Source organism: Formica exsecta, unplaced genomic scaffold (assembly GCF_003651465.1).
Source record: "Formica exsecta isolate Colony F162 unplaced genomic scaffold, ASM365146v1 scaffold72, whole genome shotgun sequence".
Lineage (NCBI taxonomy): Eukaryota > Metazoa > Arthropoda > Insecta > Hymenoptera > Formicidae > Formica > Formica exsecta.
This window is the reverse complement of record NW_021853485.1, coordinates 6,942,730-6,957,685: the sequence shown is the minus strand read 5'-3', so window position 1 is coordinate 6,957,685 and position 14,956 is coordinate 6,942,730. Positions and strand designations below refer to the sequence as shown.

Sequence of the window (14,956 nt, the reverse complement as noted above, 5' to 3'; positions counted from 1 at the left end):
ATATATATGAAAGGATTATATAGAGAGACAATTTAACAAATAAAGACATAAACGCGCAGGCATCATATACATAGTATAAATATATTTATGCGAATATTTTATTATATATGATTGTGTCTATATTATGACACATACAGTGCTAATAAATGCTTTTAACTGGATTCATAATGTAAAAGTTGATTAAATCTTTTTGATGAAATGCTTTTTCTCTCGCAACATCCCTATCGCAACGCGAACATTCATATATGTTATTAGTACTAACGATATGCGACAATTGAGCTCCATAAAAAATTAGCCAGTCGCATGCCCATCGACATTATGAATCAATATAATTCATTGCATGCAACATCATGATAGTTAATAAAATTTCATGTACATAATTGTGAAAATCATAAATGTTAAGGAAAAAGGTTTAAAAACTCTTCAATTCTCTTTGTTAAGTGATAAATTCGTTGAAAATACTTTGCTATGTAATGAACGGCACTCAAAAACGTACAAAGAAATTGGTCGATTTTCTTAAAAGCTTTCCTTCGTTAAGATAGCTGCCGTGTATATTTTTAGAGACCTGAAGGTTCATTATCGATATTAAAAAGCTTTTGCTCGCACGCTATCATGCTTTGGACAAAGAATAAATGATAAGAAATTAATTATATATTTACTGTATGATAAATTGTATTCTAAAATTATATAAATATCCAAACAAGTAAATTTACCAAAGTTGCTATTGCAAAAACCATTAATATCCAACAATGATATTTTATATAGATCGATTGTTAGAAATAATAATAATCTTTTTATTATATGCAATCGATAATATACCTACATAATGATACTGCTATGATTTATCGTTTTATACATTCATCAGAGTTCCTAATACTGACATCGTTAAAAACGAAAATTTTATTTTTATACGTATCGGAAAAAATGATCGTCATTTTAGCGAAAGATGCTTGAATACCTTATTAATCCAAATGACTATTCTATCAGATATCGACGACTCAGATGTCTATATATATCTCGGTAAATATTTCGACTTAAAAAAATATTATTGAACAATAGCACCAATCTCTCTCTGTTTCTCCGCCTCTGTCCTATTGAATAATAAACGTCAATAGTCAACGATTTTAGAATGGTTTTAAAACTTTATCTTAGAAAATTTTCAGACGCGCTTCAAAATTTTGCGCCGCCTAGAAAATCGTGTCGGGAAAATGAAAGCTTTGTGCAATAAGTTATCTCAAAAAGATAGCTATTATTGTATGATAGAAAAATTTTCTTTGACCTTACAAATTCAGAGTCGTTGTTGCACGCCTCATGGAATGTGTTTGCAGTCGCTGTCATAGCTGGCGCTTACGCGATTGCTTGTTCTTCCCTCGGGTTACGAAGTATAGAGGCAAATTTAGTTCTATTTAATACAATATACTACATACAAGACTGTCGTCTGGTACTACGTAGCGTTATTTTGATGTCTGGCATGCGTTCCTTCAATGATAACTCTTCGTCGGCTTACAGAAGCGTACACTTTCTTTTCTTCACTGGTTCGGGCGGTTCCAATGCGGCCAAAATAGCTTCGTCGAATACATTCTTCAAACCTTTCTAGAATGTCAATAGAAACATAATGTTACATAAAGTGTTAAATATTACTAATATAATTAGAATCTAATAAATATTCTTTTATTTTAATCAAAGAGAAATATAAATGTCTATAAAAAATTATTTCTTTTTTAAAGTTTAAATGAAAAAGGATCTTGCTAAATCTCTTACATAATATTTAAACAACAAAATATTTTTGATAAAACTATAAAATTTTAATTTTTTTTTTTACCTGTGTTAGAGCACTGCACTCTACATATTTTACAGCCTTGAGTTCCTTGGCAAGTTTCTCGCCCTGCTCTCCAGATATTGGCTTTTGCTTATTTTTTGCAAGCTTTTCTGTTGTTGCGACATCATCTCTCAAATCGATTTGTGTTCCGACAAGTAGAAATGGAGTTCTCTGACAGTGATGCGTTATTTCAGGCACCCACTACAAGAAAATATATTATCATATTAGAATTTGAATTAAAGCTCATATATGTAAAAATAATAAACAATAATAGACGATATATCACCTTTTCTTTTACATTTTCGAATGATGATGGCGATACAACTGAGAAACACACGAGAAATACATCGGTCTGAGGATAACTTAAAGGACGCAATCTATCATAATCTTCTTGACCTAAGAAACAAAAAGTTTGAATTAGATTACAAGCAAGCTAAATTGTCTTTGAAGAAATAATACAAAAAGAAAAAAACTTCTTACCTGCTGTATCAAATAATCCTAATGTATATGGGTCACCTCCTATCATCACAGTTACTGCATAATTGTCAAAAACAGTAGGCACATACTCAGAAGGAAATTTATTTGTTGTGTAGGAAATCAAGAGACATGTTTTACCAACCGCTCCATCACCTACCACAACACATTTTATCGTCTGCATTTTAAGGCTCTTTATGCGACCTAAAACATTATATTCATATATAATTAAAAGCTACAACTATTCTAAACATTTATATATAGATAAAGTAAATCTCTCATACACGATTTAGATTAAATTCAAATCTATATTAGCGTACAATATGTTTCATATTGTTTAATTAAGCAGTCTCTATATGCGTCATAATATTGCACAATAATTTTATCAACCATAATATTATGTCCGCAATCACAATGTCATAACTACAAACGAAATATTATCAGTGAAATATTACTTAACGCGATAAGATCATCATAATATTGACCAGCACGGAGATTGTTTTCTCATCGTATTTCATCTTTATATAGGTGTGTATCTGTAGCGCAAAAGGACACATGCTGCTCAAGATTCTCTAGCCGTAGGACGTCGAGAAACTTTCGCGACGTTATCCTGAACGTGAACTCGGAGCAGGAAGCGACTCTCGCGTGTGAGATTCTTTGCTTATCGCGTGTCAGATGTAATGGAATAATTACCTGAATCTGTGGGGCTGTCATTAAAGGTTAAGATCGCTGCAGCTCATAATTCCGGGTGGCGCGGCGGAAGCGGCTTCGGGCGTGTGCCGGTAGTAAAATACAATTTGCACGAGTCCTACTCGACAGCTGGGATTGCGAAATTGTTGCGCAATAACGCAAATTCCACGGATTTTTATCGCGAGATGTACATACGTTATTTCTCTTCTCGGTGACGGTCGCGATTTCAATTGAGCGAGATTTGTTAGCTACGTAAAGCCGGATTCCTATGACGACGTAAAGAAAGAGGGGGGAGGATAAAAACTTGGGGAACGTATCCTCGCAAGCAGAACGGTCCAGCGTAAAATAGCGCTCAATTTGAAAAGTTTGTAAGCTGTACAATATTTCGCTTTCGTTCTCTTCTTTTCCTAAATTCTTATATTAATGATCTTTAAAAAAATATGTGTATTATACATATATAACATGTTTGTCACAATCAATATTAAACACTTTTTTTAGATATTCTCAATATTAAATAATTTAGACATTCTTAATATATATATTCATATTTGAACACACAAATATATGTTAATCTCTTTTTATTAAAAACTACAAGAGCATATATTCTAATTTGTTCTATACAGCAGTCACTTAACACATAGATTCATATAAAATTTTAAGGCATATATATAATCTTTGAATAGAAAAATAGTAATATTAATAAGTTTGTATCTATATTGATTGCCAAGAGAGCAATAATTTCCTTATACAGCTCTTAAGGACGTATGTTATTTCACTATTTGTCAGCATTTGAATTTTAAACTCTGTTATTATCTAGCTTCTGGTTTTGAAAATGGTTGAAGAGAGCCAGGTTGTACCCATGACAAACCCAATGGCTTATTTTCATCTTCGCTCTATAAAATACAATAGACTGATGAGAAAATTCTTAAATTTAATGTGTTTTACCATGATAAGTGTGATTCTCAAGTATTTATTTACCTTTGGTTCGTAAATTTCTCGTTTAATGGGATCATGCACTTCATTCACATATCGAGTGAATGTAATATAATGCGGATCGTCCATGGTAGGTGGATCAAATACTTGATTTACGCTTGCCTTCACGCAAGTTTTCACACGTTCTCGGAAAGCCTCAAGATTACTTTCTTGTCTGTAATTTCGCCAATTTGTATGTAAAAAAGAAATTCTGGGGATGACACATTCTTTTCACTATTTCTTTGAATATATCTCTTGTATGCAAAGCAAATAACAATTGTACTTACAAGCTAGATGCTTCCTGATTAATTGGAGTCATTTTTGGATCTAGTTTAATAAATACTTTCGTGATATATTGTATCAATTGCCAAATTCTGTTATTTCTTCTCCATTCAGGAAATCCCCATGATGTGCACAATTCTCCATTTTCTGGATTTATCAATGGATGGAAAACTTGAGTTTCAAACACAACTTTCTAAAATATATTTCAGGCTATTATAGGTTTTACACGTATATATATATATAAGATTGATTATTTGCGATTCAGTATTCTTACAGGGCAATCTCCAAGTGGAAAGTTTGGGGGCAATGTAATAGTGAACCTGAAAACTCCGCCTTTGTAGATCCCTTGCCGAATGAATTGTACACCAAACCATACTGTGGCAAAATGTTTAGAAATAACATATATATTAGAGCTTTTCAAAATAGTCACCTTAACTACATTCAAATGAAAGAGCGAAGAGATATGGATATATTTACATCAGAACCATTATACAAGTTGTAATCGGGATGAGCAAGACCTATAAAATAGGTTTACACCTATCAAAAACATACTGACGTTTCAATAAAACAAAATTTCAAATATGGACTAAGAAATAAAGAACGAAGGATATTTATTCTTCTTCTCTGTCTTTCTATGAGTCATAAAATAGCGTTAGCTGTTCTAATTCCAAAGCAATAATATTACAAATTAGGATTATCACAGAAAATACATGCTAAATTTTAAATGTATTAAATGTAACTTGTCATGCATAAATTTAGCAGTACTTACAAAAAGAATTTAAAGCAGACGGTATTACATAAATTCCCTTTAAATCTTGAGAGCACAACATCTTGCTGGAAAAAAAAATATGTAAGTTAGTTATTTCTACGATATACATATTATAATACTACTGTATGTGTATGTGTGTGTGTGTGTGTGTGTACTCACTATTCTGAAATAATATTATATTCCTGTACGAAAACAGCATGTTGCTTGTTAGTTTGCGGGACAATCGGTCTGTCTATCATTTTTACAGACATGCTTAATGAAGATTCTCCATTACTACTTCCTGGCACAAGTTTCCTGAAGGATCCTTGCCTGTTTAAATTATCATTTTTACTGTCTTCACTCTAAAATAACAGCAAAATGCATTATTACCTTTTAAAAAAATATTTATTAAATACAAAAAATATGTGTGTAAAAAACAATAGAGCATATATGTGATTCTTTTATTTGATCATTGTTATTGAATATAAGTATTCTTAAAAACATTCTCCTACCTTGGTCCCTGACATGATGAATCGTCTTAAAAAAAATGTATGAGGTTGTATATATTAATATCTCGCTACATCGCACTTAACATAAAGATAAGCGATAAGCTATGCCTATTGATAGTCTTCAGAGATTGTAGTAGATCCCCCATTTGGGCTAATTCACAGATTGACATACGATGCAGCATCAACCATAGATCATATGATTCAAAGTGATGGCATGTTCGATTCATCTAGATTGCTTTACATTTTTCATGATGTAAAATTTAATTATTTAAATATATTCGCAATATGTATGTGTAAAGAATAATTTTGCTGAGCAATCCCTCGTTTTACATTTTAGATTGTAATTTAACGTTCAAATCTAGTTCAAATGAGATTTGATTCAAACATGATTTCATGAAAACTCATCATAAACATCACGTAAAAACATAACAGAAGACATGAGACGGTCTTGTAATTTATAGAATTGATTCATTTTCGCTTTCTCTCGTTTTTTTTTTCTTTCTTTCCACAGCGTGAATATATACTTGTTTCATTTTAAGTACAGCACTTTTAGTAAAGAAAGTACAATTGGGCAGATCTACTGTCAATCGATCAGCTGATGAAAGATAGTGCCAAACGAATCATGCGACGATTCACGCATGGCATTGAGAATTGACAGTTGATCAGCCGGAAACACATGCTTTTGGATCATATATCATATCGATGTTGATTAAATGGCTCGCTATACGCAAAGATCATTACTTTATTGAATATGAAAATAATAATTATATATATGTAAGAGAGAGCTATAAAATTATACGATATATATAAACGTTATATATATAACATACATATACTAAGTTCTTTTTTGTACTCTCTTTTATCATTCTTTATCGTTCTTATTGTTTACTCGAATCAAACATAAAAATTGTAATCGATTCCAAAAAATTACTTGCTTGCAGGATATTTTAATCTCAAGCTGAAAAAAGAATAATTCAAGAAAAAATTGGTCTACAATTCTCTTCGTAGCGTAATGAAACATGCAGGCTTCATTGTCGACTCAAACAATTGGCTGTATTGGAAAATGTACAACTGGTTTGACAGCTGAAGAGTTAGATCAAATTACAGATAATATAAATAAGACTTTATCTCATCCAAAGGGCAGACAAATTTTTGAAAGGTACCTCCAAAGACGCAATCTTCGAAGTAGTCTGGAGTGTTTAGAATTATATAAAACTTGTTCAGAGTTTCTCGCTAAGGAATTGACTCAATCGTAAGTTATATCTTGTATTAATATAAGACTAATATCGAACATTAACAGATTGTATAAAATCAATATATTCAAATATTAATCAAGTTTAAGACTTGAGAAATTTTTGTAAAATATATATAGCAATTTTTATAGCATTATTTTATTATATGAAAATATTAAATTAAAAAATATAAATATGAAGCAAATATGTTTCAAAATTTCATACCAATGTTGATAAAAATAATTTACAGGCAATCAAAGGACTCCGATTTAGTATCTCTAACTATAGATGTGACAACAGTGAGGGAAATTGCTGAAGATCTGGATGGTATTCCACAAATAGACATGGCACTTATGGAACGGTTTAACGAGGCCTTAACAAACAAAACCAGAGAAGCATTACTTGCTATATTGGAAGATACCAGAGATCGATCACGAGATTATTTAAGAAACGTACATCAAAGTTTTAAAAAATACATTTCAGAACCATGTCCAATAAGGAAATAGCATTATATTATATAAATATGTTTGAGCATAAATATATGCTCAAAGCATTTAAAGAGTTTTAAATGCTTTGATATAATATTTGCACTGCATAAATCTGTGATGTACATTTTTATTTTCATACATGATAAGTGTATCTCCATTCATATACGACTTACATAGTATTTGCTGTCCAAAGATGTATTTAATACCAAAAGATAGTGTGTGTATGTGTATAGAATAGAAATGTTTAAACATCAGAAAAAGTAAATTAAGGCTGCAGGGTTAGATTATATATAAAGTTATACAGAGCACGCAACGCGATTAACGGTAATAAGGGCTTTGAATTATTTATGATACTATATTTTACAATAACATAAAATACAAAAAATTAATAAAACAATATCGTTAACAAGAACGAATCTTCAGTGTACCTTATTCTTTCTGCTGTCAATTAAATTAGATTACAATTGACAAATATTGAACATCATGCATGTAGAAAGCCTCGAAGGAAAATATATCGCGACAATTAATAAAATACGTGATACCGCTCGAAAATTAGAGACAAGTTTAAAATATTCGCGGGATTTAGAAGCTGTCCGTTTTCTGCGGTATTCTACCTTGAAATCTCGCGATAAAATTTTAACGGATGATTTAAGGAAAGCTAAAATACGAAACGAGCAGATGTTAAGTAAGTAAAATTTCTGCCTAAATTTACTTGCTTTGCTGTGTTCTGTTCGAGAAAAAATTTCGCTTTTTAGATTTATTTCGACAAAGCGTTACGGATGTTCAAATTGGTTCTCTTGATATATTGCCGGAAGCTTTAAAAAGACAAGTGCAGAGGACATGGCACCAAAAGTAATCTCTTCCAATAATATCACAATTTGCTTTTGTATCATTGCTAAATATTCTGCTTATGTATATGATACATGTTACATTTTAGATATGACACTTTGTTATCGCAAAACGAGCGTTTGAAGAAGCAAATTAACGCTATGAATTACAAAATGAAAGAAAAACAGAAGGAGGTTTGTATGTTTAAGTTTTCTTATATATGTCATTGCACAATAAAATATACATATAAGATTATATCAGAAGAGCGAGATATCTTCTTTTCTCGGAATATGTCATATTTTTGTAATGTATCGAATATTATAATTTATGTCAAATTAAATGAGTTTTGCATCGCATGTCACATATCATATGCGTCTCATAATTTAATTTGTAATTCGCGCATATGTGACATCTTATTGTAAATATATTTCGCATATGTGACATCTTATTGTAAATATATTTCGACAAACGTCTTAAAAAAACTTATGTGTGTACTGTAGATCGATATTTTGCAACAGAAATTGTTCAACCTCGCAGGAAACATCGTAAATTCTGACAAAAAGACTGAAAAAATCTGCAGAAAATGTTGGATTTTAACAAATGAAACCTAAGTTAAAATATGCATTATGTGTGCGCGACTTCAAATTCAAGATTATTGCAAATCTGGAAAAATTACTAAAAATTATTTAAAAAATAAAATTTTTTTGTGAAGTAAACTGACTATTATAATATGATTATTTGAACAAAAATGTTTAAATGTTAAATGAATGCGCGTTATCAATATTAAAGAAATATAATAATGTTTGACTTAGGTAAGATTACTGTAAGACAGCGAGTCAATTTGTAGTTTGTCAGGAGAATGACTTTTTAAAAAGGATAATAGTTTAACAGTTGAACCATGAATTATTGAACTGTATATATAAATATTATAGTGAACGTGAGAAATCGAATAAAGCAATAATTTGAGCACTTATCGAAACACGTTTTTATTGGTCAACTCATAAACTCGAACTCAGAACTAATTACAAACTTAGAATACAAATGTGATTAATCAATTAAGCATATCACACGAGATCAACGAGACACGTCCGATTTGATTCACGGTTTACCGTAAAAGACGCTCAGGCATCCCTCCGAAATTAAATCGCGATATATCTATTATATTTATTTTCTCTTTTTGCAACCTAAAAATTATTAATAAAATTTAATATTATTATAAATAAATAGGGTCCCTTCTGTCGGGAACGCGTTGCTATCATCATTTGAATATAGCGCTTGTATTTATCGATAAAGCGCATGCGCGAGCGCCACTAGTAATTTCTCTGACTATGAGACTGCCAGTATCTTACATTACATCATATTTACATCAGTAAAAATATAAGGTAATTAAGGGATTTATACTGCGTTCACGGAGAGAACGACCTCGTTCCGCGCAGCTTTGGGCGGAATGGGGATTAGATGAGAGATTTCAGCGCGCTACTTCAATGCCGTATGTCGTATGCGATCGTGTATCACGTATGTGATCCGCGTATAAAGCTCGAAAGAAATGTCATAATATTGAAAGCTTGAGTTGTTCTCTGTTAATCGAATTTTATTACTCTTTTTAATTAAATCGCGATATATCAATTATATTTATTTTGGTAAATATAGCGAATAGGGGACCCAGCCCCAATGACCTTGTACAAATGATTCAGCAAGCCTAGTCCTCTGAAGCAAGCCCTTTCAAAATTTGATTCATTTTTTTTTATGTCATCTGAATCTTTAAAACGTTACTATACTGCGTTCACGGAGAGAACGACCTCGCTTCGCGCAGCTTTGGGCGGAGTGGGGATTAGGTGAGAGACTTCAGCGCGCTACTTCAATGCTGTATGTCGTATGCGTATCGATCGTGTATCACGTATGTGATCCGCCTATAAAGCTCGAAAGAAATGTCATAATATTGAAAGCTTGAGTTGTTTTCTGTTAATCGATTTTTATTACTCTTTTTAATTAAATCGCGATATATCTATTATATTTATTTTCTCTTTTTGCAACCTAAAAATTATTAATAAAATTTAATATTATTATAAATAAATAGGGTCCCTTCTGTCGGGTAGCCGGATCTGCAAGCTGCAAGACCAATTTTGGCAGCGTGGAGGGGGCAAAATGGACGGTCGGTCGGGGGGGATCTGACCGAACCGAGCGAAAAGCGATATCGTTCTTTCCGTGAACGCAGTATAGTTATAATCTAATTGCGAAACTGGGCGAAGATTTGTGGCTTCTCTATATGAATAACACGTTTGCTAGTCTCAGTGGCATATGCTGCTAACAGTAAGTAACAGAAAGTTCTCTCTTCCTATATTCTTCTTAATTAAGTTAATAGAGTGTGGCTTGAATTACATTATTTTTAAATATATCTTTAACAATATTTTTTTTCAGATAACAGTGAAATTTTATGTATTTCAAGAACTCAAATTGGAAATACTTGAAATTTTCATATCATTTTAATGATGAAACCGATTAAAAATTAATTAATCAATTAAAATTTAAATAGATTTAAAATTGTTAACAGTTCATGATTTAATATTGTAAACAGAATTGTTTGGGAATGCGCTCGTCTCCCAAAGTACACAGATATCTTATCTCAATATATCGCGCGATTGATTTCTTCGAATCAGAAGTTAACACGATTTTTGTTCCGAGACGTGTACAGGTTTCTGTCTTAATCCGACAGAATATAATTTCGTCGCTTTCGCTTCCTTTCGTCTTCATTTTTCGAAAGTCCGCCGTTCTGCTAAGATGCTGTAAAACATTGTATCGCGAAAATATAGTTGTTCGCAGCCTTATAAAATCCGTTCAAAGTCGAAATCTACTTCCTTTATTCAACCTTTCATCGTATATGATCAAATTTTTATTCCGATATTGTTTAATAAAATGTTGCGGAATTCGAATTGTATATCACGGACACCAAGAAATAAACGCTAAGTCATTTTCAACAACAGGAGTTATATCTTAACGACCTTAATTCTGATAAGGCTGTACTAACCGCTTTTGGGGACGATCGCTGCCAAGTATATTAAAATCGAGATAAATTTACGAGCAAGTTCCCGAAACAAGAATGCAATTTGCAAGATTGAATTCCGTTTTTTTAAATGGACTCGGACGTCAAAGACTACAAGAATTACTGAGGATTGTCTGTGTTTGTCTGCTTATTCCGTTCATCCTTATCATTTTGAATTTCTTATACATCTATCGCTATCTAGTCAAAATTGTTTTAAGAATCCAGTTCAAAGACAAGTTTGCCGGTTTATTGAAAGGCACGGATTATGTATGGGCCATTGAAGATGCTGCTTCCTTGTCCGTTATCAATATATTAATGATACTAGAGAAAGATGATAGACGAAATTCGAACGCGATCTTTCTGGAAGATTTCAAAAATCTAGTAAATGATCGCATCGTTTCAAAGGCTGCTGGTTCGACATTTGAAAAATTATTTTATCATCGAAACCAAAAGTTTGGTTACTATTTTTGGGAGCGAAATGAAAAAATCGATCTGAAAAATAGGATTAGATGGCTGGAATGCGAGAACGCTGATTGCGATGGATCTTGCGAAGATATATCTAGCGAATCCTTTAGGAAGAATTTAGGAAGCATATGCAATAAATCGTTGCCTGATAATCACACAGCCGCCTGGGAGATTCTCGTCGGGAAACGTTGTCCGAGATCCAGATCTCGCGTCGAAAAAGACCGTTTGTCTTCCGCAGAGTGCTTCGACACTGATACTTGCAAGATTCCTATGATATTTCGCGTCCATCATTCCCTGGGTGATGGGATAGCTCTCTTAAAATTATTATTCAAAGCGATCACTGACGAAGACGAGACGAAAGTAAAAATCGAAAATACCGTATCGATTAATGCAAATGTAAGAAATTTCAAAGAATTTGTTTCGTCGTTGCATAATTCGAGGAGAAATTTCCCGAATGAGGCAAGACATTTGGATAAGGAAATGGTGCGACCCTATGAAAAAAATATTCTCGCCGCATCTATACCTTCTATTTACATGACAGTTTTACGAGTTTTGAAAGATTTACGATGCCGTTTTCATGCGTTATTGAAATATTTTAAGACCGTAACAATGAATTCTATAAAACAGCAAGCGAAAATATCAATCAATCATATATGGCTGAATTTCAAAGATATCTTCCTGAAACAAATATACGAGAAAATTAAAGAAATCACGCGATTGATGATAATTATCTTTTCTACTCCAAAATGGTTGATTAAACAGGCTGGTCGTAGTATGGACGAAAAGTATATATGTATTCAATATTCGAATATTTTATCAAAAAACATAAGTCAAAATAAACATATCTCTTATTTTAAAAATTAAAATAATTTTATAAAATAAAATTTCTCAATCAAATTCTCTATCAATATAATTTTTACTTTTCATTATGTCTCTAATAAAGTAAATTCTATATGTAGAATAAATTTAAAATAAGCTTTATCCTAATAAATATATTTTTATAGCTCTTTACATGGCCCGCCACAGACAGGTGAAAAAATAATATCCTACTGGTTAGAGGATGATGATGACAAATCACAAAAGCTTTTAACGAAAGTCCGCAAAATAAAAAAAAGTACAGGCGCCAAATTTGGAGATGTAATATTGGCAGCTTTCTCTGCCAGTATACACAAATATTATTTACGGGTAAATATATGTATTAAAACGTTTCTAAATAACACACAAGTTCAAAAAATATTTAAAATACGCCTAAAATTACACCTGAAAACTGAGAGAAAAATTGACGATTTTTACATAATTAAACTGCATCTCTTTCTTTATCATATAAACATGTAATATTTCTTCTTTACAGATCAATAGAACAGCACCCGATTCATTAACAATCATTTTGCCGATAAAAATGGCAATGCCTGATGAAAATATGACGTTAGATAATAATTTTTCAGTTGCTATTCTACGGATTTGTATTTCTAACGCGAACGGACAAAAGATCAGTGAGCCAAATCAAGATTCTCAATTTTTTAAACGTCTTGAGGATATTACGAAAGCAGATAATGAACTCACAAAAAGTCCGGACTTGTTACTTAATTTTTGGCTCATAAAATATTTATTCTCGGTATTGCCGGTGAAAATTTTGAAAGTTCTTCTTTTAACTCATAGCACAATGGGGTTCAGCAATATGTATGGACCACAAAGAGTTCGTATTCTCAATAATTCTTTGAGCAACATTGCCTTCTGGATACCAAACAAGTATTGCATCGCTGCTCTATTTTTTATTATAATAAATAAATAAAAATTAATGCATTATAGCGATATACGAAATATATATGACTTATAATTTTATTTTTAGAAGTACGACCGCTCTCGGCCTTTCTCTGTTCAGTTACGGAGGCAAATTACATCTATCTTTAATAGCTGATAAATCAATAATAAACGATAATGAGAAATCTTTTACTGAAATTTTAGAAGATACTGTGCACGAAATAGATCATGCATACAATAGTATCATACTCTGAAACGCCTTTTGAAATCGTCAGCTTTTCCAATAGAAACACCCATGGAAGCAGGTATACTATGAGAGATTAAAGGAATATTTAATCTAAAGTTTTAGTATATCGATATTTTTTATTTTAGGTATCGGTGTGTTTTGAAAAAAAAATATGAGCAATTGTTATTGTGAAGACATTTCATCTCTTTTACATACATTTATATTATATTAAAAAGATCTTTATGTTAAGTATATAAATTATTAATGATTATATCATAAGATTGTAACATGTGGATATACTCCGTTATTTCATTTTAAGCACTTCCTATAACGTTAAGCAGCTCTACATTACTGGAATACAAATATGACTATAACTCGTAGAGAATTAAATTATCTTTCAAATGCGATGATTGTAGTGCGTTTCATAGGTTTTGAAATAACCACTTTCAAATGTACAAAAAAGTGTTTTCTCGGCTATCGACGGTAGAACTTTTTAAAAATACTCTTCATTTATGCTGCTAACCGTATTCTATTGTTTTTTAAGTAGTTTTATTTGTTGACAGCGTTAATTAATTTTTTCACGTTTATATGATCGCCGGTGATACTATCAGCTGTCAGATTTTCGCAAAATGTCATAAAATGTTAAAAAATCGCGATATCTTGTGCAATATTGTTATTTTAGCATATAAAATGTTAAGTGTTCTTCTATCTTGTGGAATTCCACTCAGAATCTTAATTAAAAGGTCAGAAATGCGAAAATAATACTTTTCTCAGGACATTTAGATATGTATATTTATACGATATTAATTTCAAAAACGAGTAAACTCCCTTTTCTCTATTATTGTCTTTTTTTACTTTTATTTTATTTACAAATATTAATATAAAAAATATAACTACAGTATCTCTCTTACAATTAGTCTGACTTTTCCTCTTCGACCTGTCCGGCATGGGTGATCCTACCGGTAACTTTTATTAGCGTTTTTGAATGAAGCAAGTTTAATTGCTTTGAGAGCGATTAAACCCAATTTAAAAAGTGTTAGAGCATTGTTATTTCATCCATGGTTATATATGTTCGCTTCGGCGTCAGCAGATATCAAATCATGGAAGTGTCCAGAGGGAAAGTTTATTCAAAACTTAACCGGCCATAATGCAACATACCTATAATACTTAATGGCTTCATGCCTGTAACATTGGTAAGAAATTCCAAATACATATTTTTGTAACATTTTAATAGAAAGCACATAGAGTTTATAATAAATTAAGAATAAATTTCAGGACCATGTGCTACGTATTTCATTTTTCATTAATGCATATATGCATTATAAAAAAATTGGCCCTTAGGGCCAATTTCACCAAGTCCGGTTAGATTAACCCATAGACATAGTATATGACGAAAGAGAGCGCTATGCTCTGTGCGAGCGA

At 31.7% G+C, this 14,956-nt stretch overlaps 5 protein-coding genes across 5 annotated transcripts; 3 read left to right on the top strand and 2 right to left on the bottom strand.

Annotated features, from left to right (window-relative positions):
• Positions 1 to 64: 64 nt before the first annotated feature.
• LOC115243489 (cdc42 homolog) lies at positions 65 to 3,263 on the bottom strand. Its single transcript, XM_029820551.1, has 5 exons — positions 2,987 to 3,263; positions 2,300 to 2,497; positions 2,106 to 2,215; positions 1,823 to 2,020; positions 65 to 1,593 (listed from the first exon to the last, which is right to left on the bottom strand). The coding sequence occupies exons 2-5, from the start codon at positions 2,475 to 2,477 to the stop codon at positions 1,504 to 1,506; spliced, it is 576 nt and encodes a 191-aa protein (XP_029676411.1). The 5' UTR covers positions 2,478 to 2,497; positions 2,987 to 3,263; the 3' UTR covers positions 65 to 1,503.
• Positions 3,264 to 3,543: 280 nt separating this feature from the next.
• Positions 3,544 to 5,684, bottom strand: LOC115243490 (protein crossbronx homolog). The gene is made up of 7 exons (XM_029820552.1): positions 5,498 to 5,684; positions 5,166 to 5,347; positions 5,007 to 5,071; positions 4,512 to 4,612; positions 4,243 to 4,430; positions 3,962 to 4,130; positions 3,544 to 3,876 (listed from the first exon to the last, which is right to left on the bottom strand). Exons 1-7 carry the CDS (start codon positions 5,510 to 5,512, stop codon positions 3,793 to 3,795), a joined length of 804 nt encoding a protein of 267 aa, XP_029676412.1. The 5' UTR covers positions 5,513 to 5,684; the 3' UTR covers positions 3,544 to 3,792.
• A 138-nt stretch (positions 5,685 to 5,822) lies between these two features.
• On the top strand, positions 5,823 to 7,624 carry LOC115243491. The gene is made up of 3 exons (XM_029820553.1): positions 5,823 to 6,268; positions 6,436 to 6,746; positions 6,977 to 7,624. The coding sequence occupies exons 2-3, from the start codon at positions 6,514 to 6,516 to the stop codon at positions 7,230 to 7,232; spliced, it is 489 nt and encodes a 162-aa protein (XP_029676413.1). The 5' UTR covers positions 5,823 to 6,268; positions 6,436 to 6,513; the 3' UTR covers positions 7,233 to 7,624.
• Positions 7,625 to 7,685: 61 nt separating this feature from the next.
• LOC115243493 lies at positions 7,686 to 9,067 on the top strand (the record flags this gene model as incomplete). Its single annotated transcript, XM_029820554.1, has 4 exons — positions 7,686 to 7,899; positions 7,970 to 8,066; positions 8,152 to 8,236; positions 8,543 to 9,067. Coding segments are annotated over 4 exons (507 nt in total), but the record flags the coding sequence as incomplete, so codon positions are not given.
• A 268-nt stretch (positions 9,068 to 9,335) lies between these two features.
• LOC115243486 lies at positions 9,336 to 14,178 on the top strand. Its single transcript, XM_029820543.1, has 7 exons — positions 9,336 to 9,424; positions 10,120 to 10,352; positions 10,461 to 12,332; positions 12,552 to 12,732; positions 12,899 to 13,296; positions 13,397 to 13,613; positions 13,681 to 14,178. The coding sequence occupies exons 3-6, from the start codon at positions 11,140 to 11,142 to the stop codon at positions 13,560 to 13,562; spliced, it is 1,938 nt and encodes a 645-aa protein (XP_029676403.1). The 5' UTR covers positions 9,336 to 9,424; positions 10,120 to 10,352; positions 10,461 to 11,139; the 3' UTR covers positions 13,563 to 13,613; positions 13,681 to 14,178.
• Positions 14,179 to 14,956: the final 778 nt, after the last annotated feature.

Excerpts from the sequence above, each read along its gene's own strand:
- LOC115243491 (XM_029820553.1), top strand. The coding sequence starts at position 6,514 with ATGCAGGCTTCATTGTCGACTCAAACAATTGGCTGTATTGGAAAATGT. Across the intron at positions 6,747-6,976 it reads GCTAAGGAATTGACTCAATC|GCAATCAAAGGACTCCGATT; the intron begins GTAAGTTATATC and ends AATAATTTACAG.
- LOC115243490 (XM_029820552.1), bottom strand. Across the intron at positions 5,072-5,165 it reads TATAATATTATTTCAGAATA|CAAGATGTTGTGCTCTCAAG; the intron begins GTGAGTACACAC and ends TTTTTTTTCCAG. Across the intron at positions 4,431-4,511 it reads TTCCACTTGGAGATTGCCCT|AAAGTTGTGTTTGAAACTCA; the intron begins GTAAGAATACTG and ends AATATATTTTAG.
- LOC115243489 (XM_029820551.1), bottom strand. The coding sequence starts at position 2,477 with ATGCAGACGATAAAATGTGTTGTGGTAGGTGATGGAGCGGTTGGTAAA. Across the intron at positions 2,216-2,299 it reads AGGATTATTTGATACAGCAG|GTCAAGAAGATTATGATAGA; the intron begins GTAAGAAGTTTT and ends TTTGTTTCTTAG. Across the intron at positions 2,021-2,105 it reads TCGAAAATGTAAAAGAAAAG|TGGGTGCCTGAAATAACGCA; the intron begins GTGATATATCGT and ends ATTTTCTTGTAG.
- LOC115243486 (XM_029820543.1), top strand. The coding sequence starts at position 11,140 with ATGCAATTTGCAAGATTGAATTCCGTTTTTTTAAATGGACTCGGACGT. Across the intron at positions 12,333-12,551 it reads GGTCGTAGTATGGACGAAAA|CTCTTTACATGGCCCGCCAC; the intron begins GTATATATGTAT and ends ATATTTTTATAG. Across the intron at positions 13,297-13,396 it reads GCCTTCTGGATACCAAACAA|AAGTACGACCGCTCTCGGCC; the intron begins GTATTGCATCGC and ends TTTTATTTTTAG.